This window comes from Fundulus heteroclitus, chromosome 18, assembly GCF_011125445.2.
Source record: "Fundulus heteroclitus isolate FHET01 chromosome 18, MU-UCD_Fhet_4.1, whole genome shotgun sequence".
Lineage (NCBI taxonomy): Eukaryota > Metazoa > Chordata > Actinopteri > Cyprinodontiformes > Fundulidae > Fundulus > Fundulus heteroclitus.
Genome location: NC_046378.1, coordinates 6,499,384 through 6,518,192, shown reverse-complemented (window position 1 = coordinate 6,518,192; position 18,809 = coordinate 6,499,384). Strand labels below are relative to the sequence as shown.

Sequence of the window (18,809 nt, the reverse complement as noted above, 5' to 3'; positions counted from 1 at the left end):
GCGACAAAGTCGGGACGTGCCTGGGCTTGTTCATCACCACCAACAGGATAAGAAGCTGGTTCAGTGGTAAAGCAGGTTAAATTAACTTTGTGGTATAGGTAAAGCATCTAATAGCAGAGAGTTTTCTTAACTCAATGATAACCTGCAGGTGTATCTATTAGCAGGTTTACCACTTCCTGTAGGTTGGCTGGAACTGGTTTATCAATTAACCGTGTTCTTAGTATACACCCCCTGGTCTAAATTTTACCTGCACTTGGTTGTGTACAATTTTAAAGTATATAGCACTGACCTTACTTGAAGAAAGTTCAGACAGTTTTCTGTCTAATTTCTCCTGCACTTGGCTGTTTATATTATTTCAAGTGAATTTGACTTTTAAAGTTTACTAAAGTCTAAAAATGTCATTCAAACTGCATTTCCTTTGTTTTACTTTTTATTACATTACTTGAGTACATCTATTTTACAGTAATATTCATACGTAAGTACAAGACATTTCAGATACTTTTACTCAAGTAACATTTCAGTCAGTGACTTGGACTTTTACCAAAGTCATATTTTGGAGAGGTACCTATACTTTTACTCAGAGTTCTGACTAATTAGTGCCCAACAGGTGTGACAGATTGCTGAGGGAGTGGAGGGTGAGCTTCTTCTTTTTTTTACTGGTGTCTTGCAATCAAATAGTGCATTATCACCGCCTACTTGATCTTTAGTTACTTTTCCTTAAATCGTTAGTTTTAGTCCAGTTTGTTGTAGATAAGATGACATGATCTTAAGCACCATCTTTCCGTATTTATTTGAGAAGATATTTGTAATGTTCAGTTGTTTGATTCCTTCTTGTTCCAGTCCTTAGATCCATTCTTTGATTTGAGTATTTAATGCACTCAAACAGCACATGTTCCACAGTTTCTGGAATGCTGATTCCAATAATATGCTGCATAAACCGACAAATAATCAGTTTATTATTATCAGTTTACACCTTAACTTTTAATTCAGGAATGTCAAAAGCACAGCTTGTTTTTCCATTCTCTGGATTTTTTTACCCATCCGTGAATACATGTACATAATACCCATATCTCTCATGTATCAAAGTGTTCACATAAGCTTGTATACTTAACACGTTATTGCTTAAACTAATCTTTTTTAATAAAGAAAGATTAACGCTAGGTTGAGGTAGTAACCATGATGGTATAGCCGGCATTAAGGTAGACTAACGCCCCAATTATCGATTCCTAACTCCTCAATTATCTGAATAATTCCCTTACTAAATACCTCCTTTTTAATTTTACTACTTTCCCAACTTTCAATTAGTATTCTTTTTGTTACATGTGTTTCTTTTTGACTTTGTAAATGAGCCCAATAATTTGCCAACTCAACTTAAAGACTTAATGGCATTTCTCCAACCTCGATTTTACTGCTCCACAACTTATGCTCATCGCTTGAGCCTGAATAATGTCCAACCTTTATAAAGATGAACTAGCGGCTGAATGAAAAACAATACAAACGTAATCTAGAACTGATCTAACTAATGCAATATATACATTTTTCAACGCCATACGATCAGCTCCCCATACACTTCCTGTTAAACACCTCATAATATTCAATACTTTCTTAGTATTCAATAGTTTCCACGTAACTATCAAACCCCAAGAATTTAAAAACGTTTACCCTTTCTAATCTTTGTTTATACAATTTCAGACAAATTTGACTTTCTTTCTCGTGAAAAACATTGAGATTTCTCAACAGATAACTTAAATCCCCATTTCAAAGACCAATCTTCTACTACAATCAATAGCATCCTGAACTTTCTTTACAACATATTCCTTCCTCTTTTCCAAATTGCCACGTCATCTGCAAAAAGTGATTTTCCTATGTCAGGTGCCGTTTTCAACTAAAAATAAATCAGAAATATAATTACCCGCACAAATTTGGAGGCTGAGCTGAGTGAGAGGAGGAACTAAAAAAAAAAAAAAAACAGGAAAAAAGCCGGACCAAAAAACGTAAACCATGACAGTTTCTACCAATTTTCATTTTAGAAAAGAAATATACCGTTGCAAAAGTTCTTCAACATGTTTATACACTACTTAGAAGTATTTGCTTGATTGGTTTTATCTTATGAACTACTAACAAAATTATCATATTTGCATAAAAATGACAAGTAGTCGGTATTAAAAAAAAAAAGATATGTAGTGTTTTCAGACTTCAAGTAATGAAAGGAAAATATATTTAGCCTATATTCATAATTAACAACGTTAATGTTTTGCAACAGGAAGACTTTTGAAATCAACATTAAAAACACATTTGTTTAGGATTGCCTTCAACTGTTCTAGTTAACTGAATCACCACTTTTTTGTTATATTTTCTATCTACATTTTATTCCTACTTGCTTTTATTCTGTTTTATTTTTGCTATATTTTAATCATGTAAAGCACTTTGCATTGTCTTTGTACTGAATTGTGCTATACAAATAAATTTGCCTTGCCTTGCCATGTGTTGTTATAATAATAATAATACCTGCGGATGTTGTCCACACAGCCTCCACGGGATTACCTAGTAGGCAACGGGCCAAGGCAGGAGTGCCTAAACTATTTCCAGGGGCCATTTAAAAAGAATTTCTCTTCAACCTCAATTCAAGAATGGCACATATTTAGTTCGAAACTCAAAACTAGAGGTAGATGGACACAGATTACATACAACTTAGTTTTCTTGTTCACCAGCCCGTGAGTAATTTCCACTTGATCGTTTTGACTGGTGGGGTGAAAAAGTTTAGACACCACCAATCTAAGGGTGGTAACTCAAAAAGACAGGGTAAAGCCTGCAAGTTTGCTGCTTAACATATAACAAATACATGGTGCTCCTAGCCATTTGGAGTTTCAAAACACTGTTACATTTACAAGAATGACGAGTGGTGCCATTTTACTTCCCACGCCATGGCTGTAACAGATTTTTTTTTCTAGTTGAAAGAAAAGTGTAGAAGGAATGCGGTTGGGTTTTATATATTTTTTATTAGCATAAGGAGTGAGGAAAGAAATTACATCTGTTTATTATATCACAAACTCATTGTAAACAACAATCATTTAATATATCACAAGCTAATTGTAAAAAACACTACTCTAATATATATTACAGAAAGATATGAGAAAACATGCATTGGTTTCAACAACCCCTCCAGTACTGCGTGATGGTTTCAAGTTAATCTTTTAATTTATAGTTTTCTTGAACCAGCTGATTATACACCTCGTTGATGGGGTCATGCACCCGTTTGACCATTGTCAATTCGTACAGATATGCCTGTGCGACGGCGTTGACTGCACTACTGTCTTGATGGATGTTGCGAGCGGCTAAAAACTGTTGAACGGCGTCGATGAAACGCTCGTTATAAAGCACTCGCATTACACGATAGTAATTGCTTTCAAAGAACCGGTCCTCAAGCTGCTCCAAACATTCATGGTCTCTCTGACTAGGACGGTCATAAATGCAGCCGTAACATTTATCACGCATGTACTTTTCGATGGCGGCGCTCAAAAGATGGTGCACCACAGTTTTCACCGCTTTGATGAAGCCAAAGCGGATCCATCCATCGTATTCATCCGCCCCGGTGACAGTCTCTGGTTCCCCGGATGGAAGCTGCGTATCCTCGGGTTGAGAAGGGTCTGGGGAGGCTGGATATCCTTGACCGGAGGGAAGTTGCGAGTCCTGGAGCTGTGAGTACTCAGACTGAGAACAGTCCGGGGAGGGTGGAAGATTTAGCACTTGTGAATCTTCCTCCTGGGTCTCTAACAGAGACGGCATGGCTGGAAGCCTGGCTGGAAGTGTGGTTGGAAGCGTGGAATTCTCATCCCGTAAAGCAAAGTACTCGGGCCGTACCTGTACGCCTCCGGGGGCATTGGCCCAGTCGTCGATACGCCTCTGCAGCGATGTGAGGAGACTCTCGCTGTCGAGTTCGGAAGAGGATTCAGGGGTTGGCGAGGGTGAAGGAGGGTGGTACGGTCCCGGAAAGAATTTGTCGCTGTCCAGGGAGCCATGCTGCGGTGATGTTGAAGCTGTAGTTCTTTCAACCGTGTAGTTGTTCATGGTTTCAGATGCTAAAAGTCTGGTCAGTGAAGTTGCATAGAGGTCCCGATAGGTCTGCCTGGTTGTTTTTTTATACTGAGAAGGGGTGTGGTTAACGTTGAAGGGGGGCGGTATCGGGTGCTGTGAGGAGGGCGGGTCTAAAAAGCTACCACTTTCTTGATCACCCAAAACATCTCTCCAGTTGCAACAGTTGCAGAACAGCGTTGACATCCGGTCTGCTATCATCTTGTCACGCCATGCGTTAAGCAGAAAAATAACCGGAGTTGTTTTATATTGAGCTTGTCTCAGACTTGCGCGGTAACCCCCGTCTTTGATTGCCATGTTGGTGAGAAGATCCTATTTGTTGAATCTGTGTCAGTTTTGAATTCCTAGAGTGGGGGAGGGGACCGGAAATGGGGGAGGGAGCGGATTCCAGGAGTGGGGGAGGGGGCCGGAAATGGGGGGAGGCCGGAAATGGGGAGGGGGGACCGGAAATCAAGGGAGACCGGAAATGATTAGGGTCATTAATCACCCGTCAATTAAAAAGTGACAGAAGGGTATATCCTTATGTCTCTCACGGCTATCCGATATGAAGAACTTCTCGAGGCAACTTGTGCAGCTTGTCGAACTCAGCTTTATTAAGCAGGGTGCCGAATAACAACAGGATCTACAGCGTATATGCGTCAGTCCCAATACGGCTACGGAAGCCCAACAGTGCCATATCACTACATTAATTATGCTTTTTTTAACTACGTGTAAAGACGCAGCGTGAACGACGCAGCCCTGTATGCTTTAAGGGGGGGGGGGGGGGGGGGGGGTTGTCTTTACGCATGATTTGCAGCTGCTCTATTTTACCCTGGTGCGCTGCGCGCGAGGGATACCAGTGGGGGAAATGCATAAATAAAGACTGTATAGGGCTCCTTTAGAGGGAAGAGAATGAATATTGGGTCTGAACTGAAGCTCCTGATGTTACAAGCTTCTTGAAATGACCCTTAAAAGTGCACACCTAAATTATATGTAACGTAATTTTGCGCACCTGAATTCAAGCCGAGGCAGCACGCCCACCGAAGCGCCACTGGTTCTGTGTCGTTAAAAAGAAAATAGCATGAAACACAGCTACGGACTCTCCTATTGATTTTAATTAGGACATTTTGGTAGGAGTGGAAAGACATTAAACGTAGTGATAAGGCTGCCGCTGATAAAAGCCCCTGGGTCCGAGGGGAGAGGAGCAGACCAGAGCGTTGAGGTACAGAAACACAGCGCACGTAGTTAAAAAAAAAAAAAAGCATAATTAATAAAAGCGAAACTTATAAACAGACTAAGTGGCGTTTTAGACTGCATCTTACGGTTTGGATCACCGAGAACATTCATGGTTTTAAAAAACACAGTAAAGCCAGAATAACTTTCGGTTCAAAAGTAAAAACGAGCTGTAGTCCAATCAGCGATTTCTTAGGTCTCCCACTGAGACGTACCTCTTCCGGTTTGTTAATGTTGCAGCGCTTTCCTAAATGTTGCAGCGCTTTCGTTATTGTTGGAGTGCTTTCGTTATTGTTGCAGCGCTTTCGTTATTGTTGGAGTGCTATCGTTATTGTTGGAGTGCTTTCGTTATTGTTGGAGTGCTTTCATTAATGTTGAAGTGCTTTCGTTAATGTTGTAATATTTTTGTTAATGTTGGAGTGCTTTCCTTATTGTTGTAGCGCTTTCCTTATTGTTGTAGCGCTTGTATAATGTTGGGGTGCTTTCCTTAAAGTTGTAGCCCTTTGCACCTCAGGGCCACCGTAAAAAAGGGAAGCAGAACGGGTAGCAAGCTACACAGCCCTGCTGACTGAGTCTTGACAACCATTTAGTAGAATATTCTTGTACTTCACTTGTTTCCCCATGCTCTATTGGGTCCCGTGGAGGCTCTGACATAAGAACAAAGTAAATATGAAATTATTAAAATGCAAAAGTACATACTGTAGAAAGTGATAGAAACATCTAACATGGACAGCACTTACACATTTAATTTGTCTGCTGCTTTTTGCCAGCCCTCTCTCCTGGCTTTAACAGACTTTGAGGTGTTCCCTGTCGTTGTAATTAATAACTCAAATTTGGCATAACCTTCGATTAAAAGCTCTTGTTCTGTTTGGGAGAAAAACTGTGGGCGTTCTTTGGCCATGCTGAACAGCCAATAGCAGCGTTGCTGATCATTGTTTCTACTATAGATACATTTCCCCTTTTAAACAAACGCATGGACGCGCAGTTATCTCCGATAACTCAATCCAGCCATACTAATCATAAACAACAGGTGTGTTCGAAGAACCCAATTAGCCGGATCATGATTAGCCGGATGAAATCATCTTGGATGTCTCATTTGATCTTGGATGTTTTAAGCAACGTACGAAGAACGGACCCCAGGTCTGTGTAAGATTAAAATCAGACACCACCCTGAGCAGCGGAACCACTCTTGTCAAAGAGCAACTGTGTCAGCTCCTGAAACTGTGCCTGCAGTCAACCTGCTTCACATATGGGGGACAATATTATAGGTAGAAACATGGATGTGCTATGGAATCCCTGGCTTCTCCTATTTTTGCAAACCTGTACATGGAGGATGTAAAAATGGGAGCTTTGGCATCCTTTTCAGGGATACCACAAAGCCACTTGGTTAAAATTAAATCTCTGGAACTCCAAAATTTCTCTTATTAGATCAACTCTGTGAATAAATATATAAAGTTCACATGAGAGGATGTCAAAAACGGCAGGCTAGCTTTCCTGGACTGTGGGGTCTCTGTCTTGGATGGAGGACATTCAGAAATGCATATGTACCGCAAACCCACCCACACAGACCAGTGCGGATGGGTACCGTAAAACTTGTGGTTTGACTCCCATTACCCACTGGAGCACAAGTTAGGCATCAGTCATCACAGAGGAGACACCGTCCCCACAAACTCAGGCGTGGGGCTGAACGATAATTCAATAACAATATAGATATCGATCGATAGACGTGTGGTTCAATTAAATTGGGGATCAATAAAAAGTTCAATTGAATAGATTTCCTTCCTTTTGCATTCTAGCCTATCATGTAGGTTAATACTACAGTTATTACACTTTTTTTAAGAGTTGGAGTTTTGGTAAAGATTTGGTTGAATAAAGGTTGTGTTTGAATTCAGTGTTCTTTATGTAAAAATAGGTAATTTGGCAACAGCATAAAATGTGCACTTAAAATGTACTTTTTAAATTGTTTGATAATTATCAATATATATCAATATGATTTGTATTTTATCAACATGCTTTTTTTTCTGTATCGTCCAGCCATACTCAGGAGCCAGGAAGAAGGACAAATTACACACATGATAGCTCCTAGAGCAATACGGTTACCCCAACTGGGCAAGAAACCCAAACAAGACTCCAGTTGAAAAGGAGGACGGCAGACACAGGCTAGGAGTCATCCCCTACTCTGCGGAAATTTATTTTTTTAAACATGACATCCCAGTGGCTTTCAAAACCCAAAGCACATTATGGCAAAGCTCCGAGCAACATCTTTAGGCCACGATTCAGTGGTTTACACTTACTCTCTGCAGGCCAATATGAAGATGTTCTCATCCTGGATAAGGAGGAACGCTGGTTTGAGAGAGGAGGAAAGGAAGCCGGTCATAAAACAGAAGTAGAGTACTCCGGGTCCAATTGTCCCCCTCTTACAATGCTGTTATTGCGAGCGAGACGCAGCCCCCTGGGAACATTAAGTGGCTGTCAGAGCACTAATAATTGGTTGGTAGGCTGATGGTCCTATTTTGCATGTGAGCAACCAGTTTGGGTTGTCACAGTTAAACTTGTTGATCCATTACGCAAAGGCAATACTGCGTTTACCTGCCAACTCTACACACTGAAGAAGTCTCTGGGAGAAGAGGCAAAATGTTTCAAAAAAGAAGGGCCTGGCCACAGGACCTACTCAACTTCTTTAATCATACCCTGTATCATTTTAATTTTAAATTACTTAAGAATTATACTCTTTTGGACTTGTGCTAAAGCTGTTAATGTTTTAGGACCCTAAAACGCACCTGGTCATGCAGTTTCCACCTGTTGCTGTGCGTACGTACACGGACCAGGCTCTCACTCTCAAGTTACCTCCATGGAGGCTCAGACATTAACTGTGTTCCTTACTGTTTCCCTGTCCGGGTAATGAACGAGGCAGGCCGATAGCACTGAACTGCCAGTCCATCCCTGGCTCTGCTCGGTCATAATGGCTGAAGCCTGTCTGTGGATCTGCAGAATATGAATGAAAACTTTATTGTCATTGTCACAAGAACAACGAAATTTAAAAAGTGCCATCGATCCGTGCATATGTTTTAAAAAAAACGATAATAAATAAATCTCTGTCCCTCAATTTACACACAATATAAGAAATAAATAACAAATAACTGATAAAAACAACTAAAAAATTAAAAATAGCACATTCTCACACACATCATCCATGATAATTAATGGTTATTTTTGGTTGCATTTAGTTTTGTTATTGCTGTTGGGTAAAAACTGTCTCCAAAACGGTTGGTTCTTGTTCTGATTGCTCTGTATTGTCTGCCTGAAGGCAACAGTCTAAACAGAAAATGTCCAGGATGAGAAGTGTCCTTTGTGATGGGTTGTGCCTTTTTTAGACAGTGCTCGCTTTGCAAGTCCTCCAATGAGGGGAGAGGGCAGCCAATGATTTTTTGGGCTGTATTCACAATCCTTTGTAGAGCTTTCTTTTGAGCCGCAGTGCTGCTGTTATGCCATGCGCAGATACAATAAGTCAATATGCTCTCTATGCAGCACTTGTAGAAGGACATCAGCAGTTTCTCTTGGATGTTATTCTTCCTGAGAACCCTCAGGAAGTACAGTCTTTGCTGGGCCTTTTTTGTCAGCTCCATGGTGTTGATGTTCCATGTGAGGCCCTGCTCAATGTGGACCCCCAGGAAACGGAAGTCAGCTACCCTCTCCACACATTTTCCCCCAATGGTTAGTGGTGTAATGTCCGTTTTTTTCCTCCTGTAATCTATTATGAGTTCTTTTGTCTTTGAGTTGTTGAGGAGCAGATTGTTCTCCCTGCACCACACCAGCAGCCGCTCCACCTCACTCCTGTAGGCCGACTCGTCGCCTCCTGAGATAAGCCCCACCATTGTGGTGTCATCAGCAAACTTGATGATGGTGTTGCTGTGGTGGGTAGAGGTGCAGTCATGTGTATATAAACAATAGAGCAGGGGACTGAGCACACAGCCCTGTGGAGAGCCAGTGCTAAGGCTGAGGGCAGTGGATAAATGTTTCCCCACCCTAACTCTGTGCTGTCGGTTGGTCAAGAAGCTCATAATCCACTTGCAGGTGGAGTGAGGGAGACCCAGGTGCACAAGAATGCACAGTTTCTATTGCATCTTCCCGGAATAGGACAAAGACGCTCTCCTGTTTGACTGATGCTTTCATACCTTTATGACATCGGAAGGGTTAAAGCTGTGAAACTCCACCTTCCGGGAAGATGCAATAGAAACTGTGCATTCTTGAATTTAGAAGCAGTCTTTTTTACTCTGTGTAGCTAAATTAATCATTTTAATAACCCTCCAATAAATTAAAATGCATGCAAACAATTAGTTTTTAAAATTATCACCTTTTTCCGTGGAGTAGATTTATTCAAGCTGCTAATTTTTCAGGTTGGAAATAAAGTCCAAGATTGATGTGAAATTCGTGCCTTCTGAATGGATCTGAACTTTCCGCCACAACTGTGTATTTGCATGTCTTTCTTACTTCTTACTTTTATGACTGAGTAACAAAGTTTTCAAAGTTCCTAAGAAAGTCACACATTTAAGGAAGTTGGGTGAAGAAATTAAAGACTGATAGAAGATCAAAAGTTCAACATTATGAATTCCAGGGAAATGGCAACAGGTTTTGGGAAACTATTCATGCAGTTTCTTATGTTTTCAAATCTGACCAAACAGCAGATCATGGCTATAATTCAAATGAAGGAAAACATGAATTAGGTCTTAGAGCACTGGACGGATTCAACTGAGAGATTTATAATTGTTTAAAGAAGCTTTTTAAGATTGTTTAAGAAACTGTCACATGGGATGACAAAGGCAGAATGGTTTTGAGTCAAACTGGGATAAGGCAAGGAAGACCACATACTGATGACTAAGAGCTCCATCTCAAATTATTAATGCATGATCGAATTCACAATATGTTATTGCTATCTTAGACAAGTATACAGTTTTACATTCTGTAACTATTTCATGGGTTTCCTGCTGTTTTTTGTTAACATTTCAAAGGTTCCACCCTTAGGAATAAGGAACTCATAGTTTCATGCCTCCCTGTAGTTTTTTTTTTTTATTATTTATTTGTACTGTATTAAAATTCATTATTTTTCTGCATTTTTTTGTCTGGCTAAAACCTCATAAAACTGGTTATGAAATTCAACATCCACTTTGTCAGCCGTTGTTTCAGACCCAACTATGCTGTGCCGGACTGTTTCATGGACATCTTTGTTCTGCCTGCAACTTGGGTGCCGTTTTTTGTAGTAGACCTGGGTCTCTATTGCTCTTGTGCTACATGACATTAAAGCGTGTCAGAGGAAATCAGTAGAGGATTTTTGACTGTGTACCTCTAAAATGTATCAATATTTCTTTCTTTTTCAGAATTTGCTTTATGGTGTCCAAACCTTTCAGATAATGTCACCAGTATAAAACCCATTTCAGGTCGCTGGTGTCTGCTTGTGCAAGTGACAAGAAGGACACAAATAAACAGTCATGATGGTCCTCTGAAACATCTTTTTATTAATACGGATTCTTAATAAGCAAATGTTTTTTGTTTTGTTAGTTTTAGACTCCTTTTAGACTGTTGCCGTGAATTCACCTCACACCGCTTTGACTTCTAATGCCATCCGCAGCTGTAGATGCATGTTCCATACATACCCAGGAATGTATCTGAAGCTCTCAATTGCTGTCTAAATATACATTGTGTGTGTTATAGTTAAATTAACAATCATTACTTAATTTAGCATCTGTGTGACAGCAAAAAAAAAAAAAACACTAATAGTTCTTTTTTTGGGTATAACTGTTAAAAAAATGCAGCCGGTAAAGGATAACAGCTATTAATTAAATTGTAGCACCCTTTAAATATGCTGAATGGTCTTTGCTAACTTGTTGGGTTACTGCTAACCAAGATATGATACCCAATTTTGGATCTGTTCCAGTGTCATTTTGAAATGTCTTTAAATGTTATTTTGTGAGGGAAAGCTTGTTTGCCCAATGGCCTGGTGACTCTGCCTTGCACCCACTGACAAGGCCTAGAAAGGGCCAGCCCAACTAAATGAACACAATAAGGCCGCTGCAGAAGATGGATGGGCAAACTGGACGTTTAAATGTAATTTTGAATCTAAAATATTAAAAAAACAAAATTTAAGTCATTTTCCTGCCAATAATTTATGCGCGACAGTGGTTGTAGAACAGCTCTCCTACTGGTTCATTGGAAAACTGCTGCAGAAATGCACCCAGTTCATCCAGTGACCGCTTCACAACATAGTTCTCCTCTGTGTTTCTTGCTGTACCAGCGCCACTCTGCACGGGCCTGTCGTTGTTGTCCACACAGCAGTAGGCGTTCCACACGTAGTCTGGGATGTTGACGCGCTTCACGTTGTTTTTGATAATCCAATTGTCTGCGGAGGGGATGGCCCCAACAAGAACGTAGGCCTTTGAACACTTTTCCAGGAAAAGAGAGGTGAGCTCAGACTCATGGATCCTCCAGGCATCTTGATTCATTTTGGGGTTCTGGGGAACCACATTGGTCAGGGTGAAAGTGGCATTACGACTGGGCACTGGAAGAGACAGAAATTTGTCTAAGTGACACGTAATTCTAACAGTATTCACAGAAACCAAAGAAATCAAATTCCAAATGTTGCATTAAAACCTGATGAATATGCTGGGTAATTAGCATGTAGTTGCTCATTCATTGTTTTGCCATGTTTAGCAGGGAGAACAATAGTACTATTCAGATGAGTAAAAATGAGACAGTAAAGCAGGCCGCTGATGTGGATGTGTCTTGCAATTTATTTTAAATCCGCATAGCTGTTGTTTGCTGAGGGCAGATAAGATATGCCTAGTGGTAGACATAATTTCTGTGGTCACGCACAGAGCTGCAATATGTTTCATTGAGATTCAGACAGACGCAGTTCATTTTACAGATGCGGTTTTAGCGCATATTCAGACAGGGACAAACCGGCGGTGGGGCTGAGGGGAGCTGTGGTGTGTTGCCCTGGGCGTGTTTACCTGCTGAATGTAGCCGCTGTAAAAGTTTTTATTTCTCTGATTAATAACATATTTATGAAGCGCTCTGTTATTGTTACACTGTTCTTCTCTCTCTCTCTCTCTCTCTCTCTCTCTCTCTCTCTCTCTCTCTCTCTCTCTCTCTCTCTCTCTCTCTCTTCATCGGACACAAATCACAGTTCTTCGTGTTTGTATTCTGCAACATAAATTGTGAGTCAGACTCAGATTAAGAAGCTGGTGCACAAAAAAACCCCAAAGAGAACACACACAGGTAGATCATCATTTTAAACCCTTGCTTCAGAGACATTTCAGTTTGTGGAGGTGTGGCCGAACTGAGCGTCTCTTTCTTTCTCTCGCTCCAGGCTGAGCCACTGATGCACCTGCAAAATCCTCAGGATTCTGTTGTGGATGTTGCAACTTTATTGCAGTTTAATTTAAATTATGTTCTAATATTATTCCCACAACGTTTGTTATGATGGTTGAATTGATGTAACTGCAACAGAATATTTTCTTTTTTGGGGGGGGGTGCGCCAAGCCGGTCGGGACACTGAAGGGGGTGCGCGGCTAAAAAAGTTTGGGAACCCCTGGTCTAGATTATAGCAGTCGTAATGTACTAAATGTCTTTTAGAATGACAGTGCTATCTAACGCAGTGTATCCTAAGCTATAATTATCAGGTGTGAAATATAAATGAATGTAAATGTGTATTTCTGTTTTTTTTTTTTTTTCAAAGATAATATGTGATACCCACAAACCCAATTTTTGACAACCGGTAAACTATTATAGCGATACTCACTTCTCAAAGTGAGTACCGTACGTGGATGATGACGCGTCATCTGGATCCAAATAGTCAGATGAAGTGTTGTTTTATACCATGGACTGTTTTAGTGGTTTAAAAAAGTGCCTCCAAAAAACAACGTACCTGTTAGATTTGCAGCCATGATGAAACTAGAAATGTACTCTTTACAGAAGGATGCATCGAGGCAACTAAAGTGGGTGAGATTTATCAAACTGAAAAGAGCAGACTTCTCCATGTTACCTGTTTACAACACTTCCTGCCACCTATTAATATGTAATAGGTGTTTAGCTGCAGAAGTTAGGACACCCTATCCCCTAATAGCTTGTCCTGATCACCTTTAGTTGAAGTAACTAAAGGTAACTAAAGGTCAACTTCTTGTAGCCGTCAACGAAAGCTCGTTGACGGCTACAAGAAGACATTTCTTGTAGCCCTCGACCAGCTTTCGATTCCACTCTTTAGAAGAAAGTTTGCCTCCCTCCTCACTTTCAGCTGTAACATTTGATTTCTTGCATGTGCATACTGTTTTGATTCGCCCAACAGCATCTCCGTAAGATCTGGGCTTTAACTCTGCCCAATAATTGCATTCCTTCATTTTTGACCAGTCCTTGGGGCCATTGGTAGGTTTTCGGTTATTGCCCCGTTGCATGTTGGCAGTTGTTTTGAATATTCTCCACTTGTAGACTGTTTTCTCTCTTTAAGAACTAATTAACTATATTTTCTTTGTGTGCACCTGATGTGATACACCTCTGTTTGATTTTAGCCATTTTAAGCGTTTCTTTATTTAATTTTAAAGAAAACATTAAAAAGGCCTTTTCTTTAGCTTTCATCAATAATCCTTGAATTATTCAGCATTGTTAAAATTGATGGTACATGTCCATATGACCATGAATGTCGGAAACAAATAACGGCTGTCATTGGGTGTCCTAATTTTTCACGTGGTGGGGTGATTCAAATCCCGCTCTCTGAGTGGTCAGCTGCTGGGGACTTGTTTTTCTGGCGAAAAAACTTAAATTTTTCATGTGGAATAGTTTGCATATCTTCAAGGCTGATGGTGTGTTTGCTGTGTTCTAGATCCTCATATTTATTAGGGTGCCTTTTCTCAAAGCTTTGCAAGTTGTCAAGAGGTAATAAAATGGATGACTCATGCTTTAGTCCTTAAAAACTATGGAAACCATGGAGAGGGGGTTTACACAAGCACAAACATTTCTGCATTTAGACCACAAGAGGTCGCTGCATTGTCAGATTGGGCAGCTTTCCTTCTCGTTGGGCTTCTTTTAAACACGTTGGGCTGGAAAAAAGATAACTTTGGGCATGCTGCTTTTTTTGTTTTGTTTGTTTGTTTACAACATTTGGCGGGTTTTTAGAAATAATTAATGGGGGAATTGCATCAAAGTGGTTGTCATTGTGTGGCAGAAAAGTAACAACTTCTACTTTGATAAAATGCAGTCTCCTTGCACTTCTTTTTTTCCATCCATCTATCTATTATCTATGCACGCTTGTGAGTGGTGCTGGTGCCTATCTCCAGCTGTCAGTGGGCGATAGGCGGGGTACACCCTGGACAGGTAGCCAGTCTATCGCTGGGCAACATAGAGACACACAGACAAACTTCTCGCACACACTCACACCTAAGGAGAATTTAGAGAGGCCAAATGTTTTTGGACTCTGGGAGGAAGCCAAAACCTCAGTGCAGAAAGACTCAGGGTTGGAGTCGAACCCAAGACCTTCTTGCTGCAAGGCTGTACTGTGCAGCCCCACTCATTTTATTAGTTCATGTATTTTGACAGAGTCAACACATGACTCTGTCGAAACCTGACATCATCAATGATTAAGAGTCATGTCATTGTTTTTTCAAGTGGTCAGTCGTAAACGCCCAAAATGGGGTTAAGAATTCAAGGGAACAACCTAAAAATATTTCACGGCTGTGTCTGATAGATTTTCAACTTATGTTGTAAGTTGCAATTTGGGCTGGTATGTTTTTGAGTAAGCGGGTTCTATGGTGTGTTTGGGATTGAAACTGGAAACCCTGGCAGCGCCAGCAAGGCAGAGACGCGGGAAAGTAGAAGCAGTCTGACTACTAACACTTTGAAATATTTATAGCATTCCTTTGTCTTTATGAAAATGTAGCTGAAACAACAAAACAGTTTCAACCAGTTCTGCTTAACTCAACCCAAGATTTTCCTAAACTACAAACAAAAAAGTTATTCTACTAAGACAGCTGTAATTTAAATGTAGTATTAAATCTATTTTGGTTTCTGATAATGAAAACAGGAACATTTCCATTGTGGCCATTATGTCAGTGATTCCAAAGGTCATGGTCCAGATATAATATCTCTTATTGGCAACTTTTGGCTGTTTGTGTAGCCACTTTATAATCTTTATTGTTTAAAGACACATTTCTTGACATTGGACACAGAATTAAACACAGCAATCCTTAGCTATAAGTCCAACCTCAATTAAAAGGAAAATGATACCAAAGTAAGGATTAACAAGACTGTCAAAAGCCAGGCTATCTAAACTCAAAGATTTAGTGCATGAAGAATCATTTCAAAAAATTTTTTCACCAATAATCCTACTCACACCCTTTACAATTTAACTAAAACTGAAAATTTGTTTTGAGAAAAAAACAAGGAATAAAACGAAAACGAACCTGTCGTAACAGGTGCACAACTAATTCAATTACAGCGAATCTGTCCGCAGTTTTTACTAAGAAATATTCAGATGAACAGGGATTTCATTTTTTAGCATCACAGTGAGTTCAAGTAAACCTCAAGATCAACAAAAGAATCCCTTGATCAGAAGAAAATGAAAGTTCGGAATGGCTTTACCAGCAGTCAACGCTAAATCCAACAGAAAATCTGTAGGCTGAACTCAAGAGGGCTGTTAACAGGAGCACAATTTCCCAGATTAAGGAAAAATGTTGTTCAGTGGGCAAATACATGATATGCATCTTACATTGCATAATATGAGACAATAGCAGATTGCTACCAAGGATCACACAATGTTTTGTTTCAAAATGTGCTAAACTTTTAGTTAAAGGATGTGCACACTAATGCCATCAGGTTATTGAATCACCCCCTCAAACACAACTGATAAATCTATGATTATCTGTTGGTCTGTACAAGATACGTCTCACAGTGTTGTTACCTAAATTATTTTTCATGGTCTAATATCTTTACATTACAAGAACTTGGTATTTTAATCCAGTTTTGTAAATGGTTGAGACCCACAGCCAATTTAAAGGACCTGTACCTGTGTGCAGCAAGGGAAGAGAATTATGCTTTGGACTGAAAGTGTTAAAAGGTCTTCTATTTCTAGTGCCATAGCACCACCTACTGAGCCTCAATGATAGAACACCAGCATTTGACTCTTCCTACCTGGATGGTGTCCGTTAGGGTTAAGGTGACCTCGGTCAAAGCCAGAGTATTTGTAGTCGTCGTTGAGAGCTTGTTTCTCACCCAGGTAGACCCCTGGGTAGTCCTTACCCAGCCAGTATCCGTCCTTCATCTCGGCTTGCCAGGACTCATTCACCAGCTAAAGCACATCACAGCATGTAGAGACACAAAAGGAATCATAAGGAATCACACAGTGGATCCCTTCAAGACCACTCCACCCCCCCCCCCCCCCCCCCCCCCAAGCAAAACTGTTTGTTCAAAGGATGACATTGTAAAGGTAAAGTGTCGTTTACACAAAGAAGCTCTATTAAAGTGTAAATGCTGCCTGGGGTTCATCAAATAAGCTAAACAAGCTGGGTTTTTAATGTGTTCAATAATGCTGACGTTTTAGCTAGGGCCAGAAAACGTCTACTTTTCAGCATGCTTCGCTCATGACTGAATGAAAACGGGGACTGGACTAACTTACATAACTATAAGAAAGATGTCCAGCATTTTGGAGGGACGCCTCATACATCTGCTCAGTAATTCTGACAATATGAAACAGTGTAAAGCTGTGTGTCACCTGAGGCTCTACAAACCACCTCTTCTCCCTGCCACCTCCACTGCTGGGCTCAAACTGGTACGCAGAGTAGACAGCAATGCGACGGTTGGTGTCATACAGTGTGGCGAAGTGGAACCTGAAAGTCCAAAGATCATGAACGGTGATTAGAAAAACTGAACGTCACAAGTGGAGAAACCAGCAGGCTGCCCAACTGGAACGTCATTGTGGAGAGCACCCTAACCTTGATGTAATTTAGCAAAGAATTGCTTCATGTACTCAAGGTCGACCTTTATACGTATAACTACCTGTTGACGAAGCGTTGACACAGCCGGGCAGCGCCTGGTGTGGAAGCCCCCCATCCTGGCACCTTTGCTTTATAAAAGTACTTCATGCATTCTGCCACGTCCTGCACCAAGATCAAGACAACAGAAGCTTCCTGAACACTGACAGCCAGAAGCACTTTTGTAACGAGCAAGACTTGTACGGAGCCGGAGAAGAAACAAACCTCAAAACGTTCCACGACGTCTGCATGAGCAGAAAACAGCAGAGACAGAAGAGCGCACAAAGTCACCAATGTTTGCATTCTGAGTAGAAAGGTGATGTGTCCAGGACTGTGAGCAAGCCTGTAAAGATGGAGAAAAAACACAAAATGCTGAAGGTTTTAGCAAGCAGGTGAGTGTCTGATGAAAATCTGCGGATTGACTTCAACAGCGGACACACATGGGAGGAGGAGCAGTTAGTCCGTGCCATGTGTGTTTGTATGAGTATATTTCCACTCACCTGTGTGCTGCTGCAGCCTGTCCTCTGCCACAACTGCCACCTTTATACACGACTTCTCTTCCCCACCTTTTGTCCTGAATGGCCCCTGTTTTTATCTGATCTCACGTTATATTGATCTAGGGGTGAACCCGAATTTGACTAACGCGCGATGTGAGGATGAAGACATAGTGGGAGTGCAAAACAAGTGAAGTGTGTGAAAAATTGCTACAATTAGCACCAAAAAGGTGTGAGCACACAGTGAAATATGCAAGTTCATCATGTGTCAGCGCACTTATGTGTTATGTGATGATAGTTATCCAATTTCTTTCCAACTCCTTTATTTCAGCTGTTCTTAGAGAACAAAAGATGTGCTTTATAGTTCCCAACTTCCATATTTAGTTTAGCTGATTATTGTACAAAATGATATCTATTAATACTGATGTTTTGTTCATTTTATATACTCTTAAAGTCAGCTATTTTTATATCAATAATAGAATACAAAGGCTGACCTTACAGTCATAATACATATTCACTGAAGTATTTAACATTAGAAAACTACAATCTAAACAAAATGCTTTTTATATAAAAAGTGTTGGATTTAACCAAGTGTTGAAAAAGCTTTTTTACTCTAACAAATTATAGATTCCCTAAATTCTCCCTTAAAATTTTAAATCATGGTTTTCCTTTTGTAATACCACTTATTTATGAAAACATGTTGGTAGCTATAGAGCTTCAATCTGATGTGTTTCTCTGTACATTTTTGGATAAGCTACGTAAGTTCAAATGGATTTCCATCTTAAAACAAATGACACCTCAGTTTTTAAATACTCAAAGTGAAGCAACAATTTTTTTGTCTTAGATTAATAACTGTATTTTGAATCAAACGTGCTTTCCCACTTTGAAAATCTATTTTTTTTAAAAGTCCTAAAATATATATCTACTTTCTTCATTGCTCCAGTGTCATCTCACACTGAAAATCTGAGGAGACGCCATCATCTCTGTTTTTATTTTTTAC

At 40.2% G+C, this 18,809-nt stretch overlaps 1 protein-coding gene across 1 annotated transcript; it reads right to left on the bottom strand.

Moving 5' to 3' along the window:
* Positions 1-10,662: 10,662 nt before the first annotated feature.
* si:dkey-243k1.3 (endonuclease domain-containing 1 protein-like) lies at positions 10,663-18,329 on the bottom strand. The gene is made up of 6 exons (XM_036150344.1): positions 17,816-18,329; positions 17,541-17,658; positions 17,341-17,441; positions 17,057-17,171; positions 16,477-16,633; positions 10,663-11,857 (listed from the first exon to the last, which is right to left on the bottom strand). Exons 2-6 carry the CDS (start codon positions 17,616-17,618, stop codon positions 11,466-11,468), a joined length of 843 nt encoding a protein of 280 aa, XP_036006237.1. The 5' UTR covers positions 17,619-17,658; positions 17,816-18,329; the 3' UTR covers positions 10,663-11,465.
* Between the last annotated feature and the right edge of the window lie 480 nt (positions 18,330-18,809).